This window comes from Sorex fumeus, unplaced genomic scaffold (genome assembly GCF_029834395.1).
Source record: "Sorex fumeus unplaced genomic scaffold, SorFum_2.1 ptg000073l, whole genome shotgun sequence".
NCBI classification, from domain to species: domain Eukaryota; kingdom Metazoa; phylum Chordata; class Mammalia; order Eulipotyphla; family Soricidae; genus Sorex; species Sorex fumeus.
Window position 1 is genome coordinate 6,249,545 of NW_026606130.1, and position 10,184 is coordinate 6,259,728.

General features: G+C 44.2%; 1 protein-coding gene across 1 annotated transcript; it reads left to right on the forward strand.

Moving 5' to 3' along the window:
- Positions 1-787: 787 nt before the first annotated feature.
- Positions 788-7,404, forward strand: LOC130038105 (E3 ubiquitin-protein ligase RNF4-like). Its single transcript, XM_056130036.1, is given in 3 exon segments — positions 788-807; positions 6,829-6,917; positions 6,920-7,404. Coding segments are annotated over 3 exon segments (594 nt in total).
- Positions 7,405-10,184: the final 2,780 nt, after the last annotated feature.

Genomic DNA, 10,184 nt, shown 5'->3' on the forward strand with positions numbered 1-10,184 from the left:
ATGACACAGCAGTACCACTTCTGGGAATATATATTGGGACCCTCCAACAACAGCAGAAATGCCATCATGTTCATGGCAGCACTATTCACAGTAGCCAGAATCTGGAAACAATCTGGGTGCCCGAGAACAAACAACTGGTTAGAGAAGTGAATATAGGAGTGCAAATGTCTCTTCAAAAAAAGATTATTTGGGTCCTTGGGATAGATGCTCAGAAGTGGAATTTCTGAGTCAGGAATTTGAGGATATCTTAATGCTTTTACCTCATTTCCTCTCCACCAGGGTAGATCAGAAAGAAGGTGAATTATAATTTTACTGCCTGATAATGTTCAAAGGTCATAGTTAGTCTTGAAATAGGAGCAGATGGTAGCTTTAAATGACTGAATTTCTTTGGGAAGTTGCTGTGGGATCAAATCCAGGACCCCGCACATGTAAGGCATGCACTCTACTACTGAGCTCTAGTTCTCGTTCCTCATCCTCAAGTATGACAATACCTGGAGGTAGGTCTTTAAAAGTTATTTAAATTATTTTGGTTCTGCTTTGGGGCAGGCGTTGAGCTTCGGAATGGAAACATCTAAATCATGGTGGTGGGAAGGTGTAATGGTGGTGGGATTGGTGTTTGAATATTAAATGGAATCAAATATTGTGAACTAATTTATACAAATAATATAATATAAAAGTTATTTAAGGTTAAATGAGCTCTTAAAGGAGGCCTTCACATAAAAAGAACCATTATTGTTTTGTTTTTGATCTCCTATCTCTACGGTACAATAAAAAAATATTTCCAGGGATGGAGAGAAATTACAGAGTGTAAGTTGTCTTGCATGTAACTCACCCAGAGTTGATTTCTGATACTACATATGGTTCACCAATCACCTCCAAATAATGACTCTTGAATACAGAGTCAGCAGTGGTTTCTGAGAACCATTGAGTGTGGCCCAAATCTACATGCCCCCCAAATATTTCTAGACATTTCCACAGGTTAAAATAACCAGTGATACTCTTTACAATAGCCAGAATCTGGAAAAAACCTTAGTGCCTGAGAACAGATGACTGGTTAAAGAAACTTTGGTACATTTACACAATGGAGTACTATGTAGCTATTAGAAAAGATGAAGTTATGAAATTTACATACAAGTGGTACTACATGGAAAGTATCATGTTAAGCGAAATGAATCAGAAAGAGCGGGATAGACACAGAAAGATTTCATTCATCTGGGGAACATAAAGCAACAAAACGTGAGACTAACATCCAGGAATGGCTGAGATTAGTACCAGGAATTTTGCTCCATGACTTGAAGGCCAGCCACACGTGCTAGGTGAAAAGGAAGCTCAGATAGAGAAGAGAGCACCAAATAAAGGGTGTTGTGAGGACCCTCCCAGGGTGGGAGAAGCATGCTAAAAGTAGTCTATAGACCAAACATGATTGCCACTCAATGCCTCTCTTGCAAAACACAGTACCCAAAAGAAGAGAGAGAGAACAAGGGGGAATGCCCTACCACAGAGGCAGGGTGGGACGGGAGGGATGCTGGGACCCGTGGTGGTGGAGGATGGGCACTGGTGGAGGGGTGGGTACTTGATCATTGTATAACTGAAACCCAAGCACGAAAATTTATAAGTCTATAACTGTACCTCATGGTGTTTAAAAAAATAAAAATAAAATAGCAGTTAAAAAAAAGAAATAACCAGTGATAAACTGATAATGCCTAAAATGAGAGAGGAGAAAGAGAGAAAAGAAGTGCCTAACATAGAGGCAGACTGAGGTTAAGATTTATTTGTTGGGGGATGGGAGAGAACCTGAGGTCAGTGGGAAATTACACGGGGAATGGAAGTTGGAGCATTATATGATTGAAATCCAATCATGAACAACTTCATAATGTTCTAGTTCACGGTGATTAAAAAAATTAAAAAATAATGTTAAAAAATAACCAGTGCTAATTTTATACAGGGAATGACTTTTCACAAATTTTTCTCCTTACAAAGTCAGTTTTAGAGGGCTGGACTGATAGCACAGCGGGTACGGCATTTGCCTTGCACGCGACCCGACCCGGGTCCAATTCCCAGCATCCCATATGGTCCCCTGAGCACGGCCAGGAGTAATTCCTGAGTGCATGAACCAGGAGTAACCTCTGTGCATCGCTGGGTGTGACCCAAAAAAGCCAAAAAAAAAAAAAAACCAAAGTCAGTTGTAGAGAACCTGTTGCGAATATAAATTGACGTCTTGCATTTCTAAGTCATGACTCTTCCTTTTCTCTTTATACTCTTTCCTCTCTCAGAGAATTCTGAGCTTCACTCCTGTGTTTTACCCATTAATCCACCCTGGCCCTGTCTCCTATACAGACCAAAGTTATGGGGTGTGAGAATAATACCCTACAGACCCTAGAGGAGCAGCTTCTCAAATTTTGTTAGAATTTTCTGATAAAATCCATGTCCTTTATCTTACTAAACTTTACTCTAGGCCCTGAGGCTGACTGATCTCCCTCCTTAGTCTCCCTTTTCATGCATAGATACCAGTCATATTTGCAGAATTCCACTCATTGCTGAAAAAGTGGTGGATTCAGATTCATCTGACTCCTGGGCTATCCTTTTACCTCTAGCCCACTGATTTCCAAACTTTAGTATGGTTTGGAATCATTTGGATGTCAGATTGTGAGATTTAGAAGATAATAAATAAAAACACAAGGGACCCAGTTAAATGAGTTTGACTATAAGCATTCCCAAATATTACAAAAATTACTTTTGAAAGTAAAATTAACTAGACCATGTTACATTTAATCTGAAACCCTACCTAGACAGCATGTTAAAACACACCTTTCTCAGCTCCACCTCCAGAGTTTCTGATTCAGTTATCTGAATAAACTCTGAGGATTTATTTTCACGGGTCTAGCTACAACCTCACTTATGAAGCCCATGGTTAAATGGTGAAACATAAGAGTGTTGCCTCTGTGAAGTCTTCCCCTCCAATTGTATATGTTGCCAGAAATAAAACACAGGGCCTTACACATGCACAGTGTGAGTTCTATTACTGAGCCACATTTATCAACCCTTTCCTTCCAACCTCTATGCCCTACTGAAGCAAAGAGAAGAAAATGGCTAAAACTAAATGCTTTAAAAATTTAATAAATCACCTGATCAGAAATCAATCTGTAAAGACACATGAAATTTTTTGGAAAGATTTTAATGCAAATATAGATAAATTAATTCTAAAAATACATGAATTTTTCTGAGAATAATAGCCTGCTGACTATAAAACTATGAATTTTGAGCAGTGATATAAATGGAGTTTAAAAACAATTATAAAAACTACTGTTTTACCTCATGGGAAGGGGGGCGTTCCGGTCCGTCCTTCACGCCCTACCGAGGTCACCAGTTACCCCCCACGAGCGGCTCTCCAGCACAGCCACGGCCCCAGAAGCACAAGGACTTAATGCAGAACCCAGCAGCTTGGAGCAGAAAAGTGAACGGACTATGCATTGATCCAGGCCATCAAGTCTGCCGGAGGGGAAAGGGTGTTGCCCCATTCGCCCTCTCCTCTCTGGAAAGAAAGATGGCGGCCACATAGGAGCCTTGTGGACAGCAGGTATGAGCCGGGAGTGTGGGGGCGACTAAAACCTCATGGGAAGGGGGGCGTTTCGGTCCGCCCTTCACGCCCTACCGAGGCCACCAGTTGCCCCCACGAGCGGCTCTCCAGCACGGCCACAGCCCCAGAAGCACAATGACCTAATGCAGAACCCAGCAGCTTGGAGCAGAAAAGTGAAAGGACTATGCGTTAATCCAGGCAATCATTTCTGCCCAGAGGGGAAAGGGTGTTGCTCCCTTCCGCCCTCCTCCCTCTGGGAAGAAAGATGGCGGCCACATGGGAGCCTTGTGGACAGCAGGTATGAGCCGGGGGAGTGGGGGCGACTAAAACCTCATGGGTCGGGGGGCGTTCCGGTCCGTCCTTCACGCCCTACCGAGGTCACCAGTTACCCCCCACGAGCGGCTCTCCAGCACGGCCATGGCCCCAGAAGCACAAGGACTTAATGCAGAACCTGGCAGCTTGGAGCAGAAAAGTGAACGGACTATGCATTGATCCAGCCCAGCAAGTCTGCCGGAGGGGAAAGGGTGTTGCCCCATTCGCCCTCTCCTCTCTGGAAAGAAAGATGGCGGCCACATAGGAGCCTTGTGGACAGCAGGTATGAGCCGGGAGTGTGGGGGCGACTAAAACCTCATGGGAAGGGGGGCGTTTCGGTCCGCCCTTCACGCCCTACCGAGGCCACCAGTTGCCCCCACGAGCGGCTCTCCAGCACGGCCACAGCCCCAGAAGCACAATGACCTAATGCAGAACCCAGCAGCTTGGAGCAGAAAAGTGAAAGGACTATGCGTTAATCCAGGCAATCATTTCTGCCCAGAGGGGAAAGGGTGTTGCTCCCTTCCGCCCTCCTCCCTCTGGAAAGAAAGATGGCGGCCACATGGAAGCCTTGTGGACAGCAGGTATGAGCCGGGAGTGTGGGGGTGACTAAAACCTCATGGGAAGGGGGGCGTTTCGCTCCGCCCTTCACGCCCTACCGAGGCCACCGGTTGCCCCCCGCGAGCGGCTCTCCAGCACGGCCACGACTCCAGAACACAGAAACCAATTTCTTAACTATCTGACTTTCAGTAGAAATACTTCCAGGGTCAATAGGTAAAATAGCAGAAATCCAAAACCAACATTTAATTCTTGAACCCAGCTGTAGAAAGCAAATCACTTCACAATGCTTTTTCAGCATGTCTGATTTGGGGGGGGGGGGGTAAACTCTAAATAATAGTGGTGAATCTTATTGAAATAATGAATCTAATCAAAGCAGATAGAGTGTTAACTAGAATTCATCTGCCTCACAGGGACGGGGAGGGGTGGGGGGTGGGGTTTTATTGGGGTTCTTCAGGGTAAAAAATAAGTATTGGTAAAGGGAAATGTGTTTGATATTTGCATGACTGAGACATAAACCTGAAAGCTTTGTAACCTTTCCCACAGTGATTCAATAAATAAATAAATTAATTAAAAAAACTACTGTTTTAAATGAATTTTTGTTCTCCTAAGCATGAATCAGCTCTGACAACCAACCCAGGCATCAATATAGGGTGAACACAGACTATCTGCTTTGCCCCTGACTGATATGAGAGCACCACCAGTAAGGTTTCTTTTTGCCCATCTCCAATAGATGGAGCCTTCAGAAGAATGAGGGAGATGAAAAGAATGATTTGAGTTTGAAATTCCTGTCCTCGTATCTGGCAGATGCAACTCAACACTCTAGCTGCAACAGAAAGTTATCTTGCCCTAAATGATCCTTGCAGCCAACTGCTCTTTCACAGATGATTGTGATGTCATAATCTCAAGACCCTAAAATATCCTCTGACCTACATATGTTATGGAGCACTAGAAAACATTAGTCACTGGCCTGAGAATTTCTTTACACTGGCATTCTTAATACTTTTTTTTATTTAACTGTGTTTTTGCTAATTATGCATGTAATACATGTCAATTAATTTGGGGAGATGGGCCATCCCCCGCGATGCTCAAGTGTTACCCCTGGCTCTGCACAAAATAGTAACTACTGGCTGTGCTCAGGCGACCATATGCAATGTGGGGGATTGAACCCCAGTTAACCACGTGTAAGGTAAGTGCCCTATTGGCTGTACTATCTCTCCAGCCCCATGTTAATTTTTTTAATTTATTTTATTTTAAAAAATTTATTAGTGAAACACCATGAGGTACAATTGTAGACAAATTTTTGTGCTTAGGTTTCAGTTATACAATGATCAAGTACCCATACCTCCACCAGTGCCCATTTTCCACCACCACGGATCCCAGTATCCCTCCCACCCCCCATCCACCCCATCCCACCCTGCCTCTGCGGCAAGGCATTCCCTTTTGTTCTCTCTCTCTCCTTTTGGGTATTGTGGTTTTCAAAAGAGGCATTGAGTGGCAATCATATTTGGTCTATAGTCTACTTTCAGCATGCTTCTCCCATCCTGGGAGGATCCTCCCAACACCGTTTATTTGTTGCTCCCTTCTCTATCTAAGCTCCCTTTTCCCCTAGAATGTGTGGCTGGCCTCCAAGCCATCGAGCAAAATTCCTGGTACTAATCTCGGCCACTCTTGGGTGTTAGTCTCCTATTTTGTTACTTTATGTTCCCCAGATGAATGCAATCTTTCTAATTTAGAATTTTCTCGACTTTGAACAAAATTATCTGTAATCCTAGTCCTAAAAGATAAACTGTTAATTGTTTCTGCACACATTAGAGTCCTTTGCATGGTGCTAATAATATGCTAATATTATTTATTTATTTTTATGGGGAATTTTGGCCACATCAGGTTTACTCCTGGCTCTGCTCTCAGAGATTACTCCTGGCCGGGCTCAGGGTATCATATGTGGCTCAAGGAATGGAACCCCAGTCGATCATGTGCAAGGCAAGTGCTTAACCCTCTGACATGTATTTATTTATTTATTAAAAAAATCGAATCATTATAAAAACATGGATAAGTATTTGGTAATTTGAGACTCATTCATTTCCTGCTCCAGACCTGGAACAAACTAGTTAGTTAAAAAACCCTGGTTTGCTCTTAGTGGGAAATGGTATTTAAAGCCACAATCTGGATGAATGCTCATCTCTATAGGTCTGGTTTATAAAACTTGTGTGTTTTTCCATAGGTCTTGCTCGCTACAGGGTGTTGTTGGCTGCAGCAACCGGATGAGATTAGCTCCAGGATTCGCAGGGACTAGACATTTCTTTGACTGCTCACCTGTTGCCAGCCAGGTGTGAGGCTGAGAGGTGTTTCTCACAGAACCCAGCAAGTGCCTTTTTCTGAAGCCTAACACTCTTGAGTACGAGGAAGCATCGTGCCGGTACAGTACATTCTAGACAAGCCCAGACACGAGTTCGGGAAACTGCCTCAACCTCTACATGGCCTCGGAAGCAGAGCCCATAGAACTCGTGGAAAGCACAGAAGATGAGATTGTGGACCTCACCTGTGAATCACCCGAGCCTGTGGTGGTTGACCTGACTCTCAATGACTCTGTTGAGACAGTGGATGAGATGAGAGAGTCCAGGAGAAATGTGCAGAGCTCACGTCAGAACCAGGCTGACAGCTTTGTGGTGATCAGCGATGATGAAGAGTCGTCTAGCAACAGAGACTTCACCACCCAGTCTCTCAGAAATGCCAGCGATGTCTCAACGACAGAACACAGACCATCCGGTATGATCATCTGTCCAATCTGCATGGATGGGTACTCAGAGATTGTACGGAAGGGACGCCTTGTTTTCTCGACAATGTGTGGTCACATTTTCTGTAGCCGATGCCTCCGTGACTCCCTCAGGAATACTAAGACTTGCCCGACCTGCCGGAAAAGGATAAGCTACAAACGATGCCACCCCATTTATATATGAGATGTGTGAGCTGAGAGAGAGGGAGGGAGGGAAAGAGTGAGTGAGAGAGAGCTAGGGAGAGAGAGTGAGCGCTCTTGCCTCCTCCTGAATTACCTCCTACCTCCAACTTTCTTTGCTCCAAAAGACCATTAAAAAGCCAATATTGGAACATTGGATGTGGAAACTGCTCTGTTCATCCCATCCTCTTTCCTGTTTCCTACAGTTTGATTCTGAAGCTGGAGTTAGGCCCTCTCAGGCTGACTTCAGCCTCTGTGCAGCTCCTGTTTCAGAGTAGAAGAGGCCACTGGGTACTTAGGAACTGAGAATTGTTCCTCAAGGTACTTAGAGCACTGCACACTTGCCAGGGACTCTCACCAGGGAATTGTGTCCAGCATCATCCTGGCAGTGCCATCTCAGATTTGGCCTTGTCAGAGAGTGCTTAACTCTGTCTAGCCCTCCAAGATCTGCCCAGCACATTGACCATGCCAGACTCTGAGGGGACCGGGTGTGAGCAGCAGTCACTGGAGTTGAGGGCACCACGGTACACTTCCATTTAGTGTGGACGTGCAGGATTCTGCAGAGGAGAGCTAGTTTATCTAAAGCGATGATGTGCAATAAAGCCACATTGGGCCCACTGTGTACTTCCCAGAAGATGGGCTGTGAGTGCCCTGATGAGATCCTGGAGTTGCTAGTGAAGCAGTGCCTGTCCATGTGCTCCTGCCTGCCACCTGCTCTCAGGAATGTCATAAATCACCTTGTCACACGGCTACAACCATGCAAGAAAACAGGGTGGGGGTATTCTCTGATTTTATCTGTCCTGTGTTTGTGCTATCTGCCCCCATCATCCTGGTTCCAACTTTCTAATGTCTTCTTGGACATGGTGACAGTAATAGTGCCCAAGACATGGACACCTGTGAGTTTTGGAATTTCAGAACTGTTTTGCCCACAGTGGCTTTCTAGACTTCTCCCACTCTTGTAGAGTTTTTGGTTTTGTTTTAATATTTTATTATTGTTTTTAAAATTTTATTTCCCCCTTACACTTTATATGACGGAGCCTGGAAAGCTACTGTGGCGTATTCAATATGCCAAAAACAGTAACAACAAGTCTCAAAATGGAGACGTTACTGGTGCCCGCTCGAGCAAATTGATGAACAATGGGAGGACAGTGCTACAGTGCTACACTTTATATAAGTATTGTGGTTTACAAAGTTGTTCATGATGATTTGTTACAGATATGCAATTGTCCAACACCAATTCCCCACCAGTACACCTTCCCTGCACCATTTTCTCATTTTTTCCAACCACCCCTTCAGCCTGACCCCATAGCAGGCCCTCAATAATTTATTCTATATTGCTCATTATAAATAATTTGCTAACAGAATGATCAAAAAATGTTTCATTAGGAGAAAATTAGTGAAGATTGTTGTATCTCACCATGCAGACATTAAGTCCTTGTAGAAGAGATTACTAAAATGTTACAGGTTAAACCTTCTGTTTATATTTTGAAAATTGAGGTTGGTTGCCTTCTACATTGCACCCCATTCAATCTGGTGTGCTACTCCTGCTTTATCAGTGTTGTATAGCTTGAGATTTGTGGCAGTGTGCTCTAGGAAGTCCAAAAATTTTAAGGTGCCCCCACTCTTGGACCTAGATATGTGAAGAAGGAAGTGAAAAGAGGTGGCTCTGCAGGACAGGGAAGCTTGCAGGGGAGAGGTAGCTTTGAAGGTCTCACTGTCTTCTGTTCCCTAAACTGGAGACTTCATACCAAGCCCACAATCTTCCTGGGAGACGTGGAGCAGGATCTCTTCTGACTTTGCTAGCAACAACCGACTTTAAAAAAAATTTTATTGTATAGCACAGCGGGTAGGGCGTTTGCCTTGCACGCAACCAACATGGCCAACACAGGTTCGATTCCCAGCATCCCATATGGTCCCCTGAGCACCGCCAGGAGCGATTCCTGAGTGCATGAGCCAGGAGTAACCCCTGAGCATCGCCGGGTGTGACCAAAAAGCAAAAAAAAAAAATAATAAAAAAAATTTTATTGAATCACCGTGAGATAGTTACAAACTTTCATATTTGGGTTACAATTACACAATGATCACCCTTCTCTCCACCAGTGCACATTCCCCACCACCAGTATCTCCAGTATGCCACCCCTTTGTCACCCTCCCTCTGCCTCCATGGCAGACACGATTCCTCATAATCTCTCTCTACTTTTGGGCATTATGATTTGCAATGCAGACCCTTGAGAGGTTATCATGTTTGTTCCTTTATCTACTTTCTGCACACATCTCCCATCCCGACCGATTCCTCCAGCCATATTTTTCTTAGTGATCCCTTCTATATTCCAGCTGCCTTCTCCCCTTTGCTCATGAGGCAGGCTGAAACAACTGACTTTTACCCTCAAGAATGGCATGAGAATCACTTTACATGGGTGGAATGAGTGTCCTCGCTATGAAAGAATTTGTTCTTCACTCTTACTTTCTAGCTGTGGCTTAAGTTCACTTAATTTGAATGGAAATAGTTTCTACTGCTAATAGGGCAGCAGACATTGTACAAGAAAAAACCTCCAACCCCATCAAAAATGGGGAGAAGAAATTAACAGAAGCTTCCTCAAGAAAGAAATACAAATGGCCAAAAGTCATATGAAAAAATGCTCCACATATCTAGCCATCAGGGAGATGCAAATCAAAACAACCATGAGATATCATCTCACACCACAGAGACTGGCACACATTCAAAAGAACAAAAGCAACCAGTGCTGGCATGGATGTGGGGTAAAACGGACACTCTTTCACTGT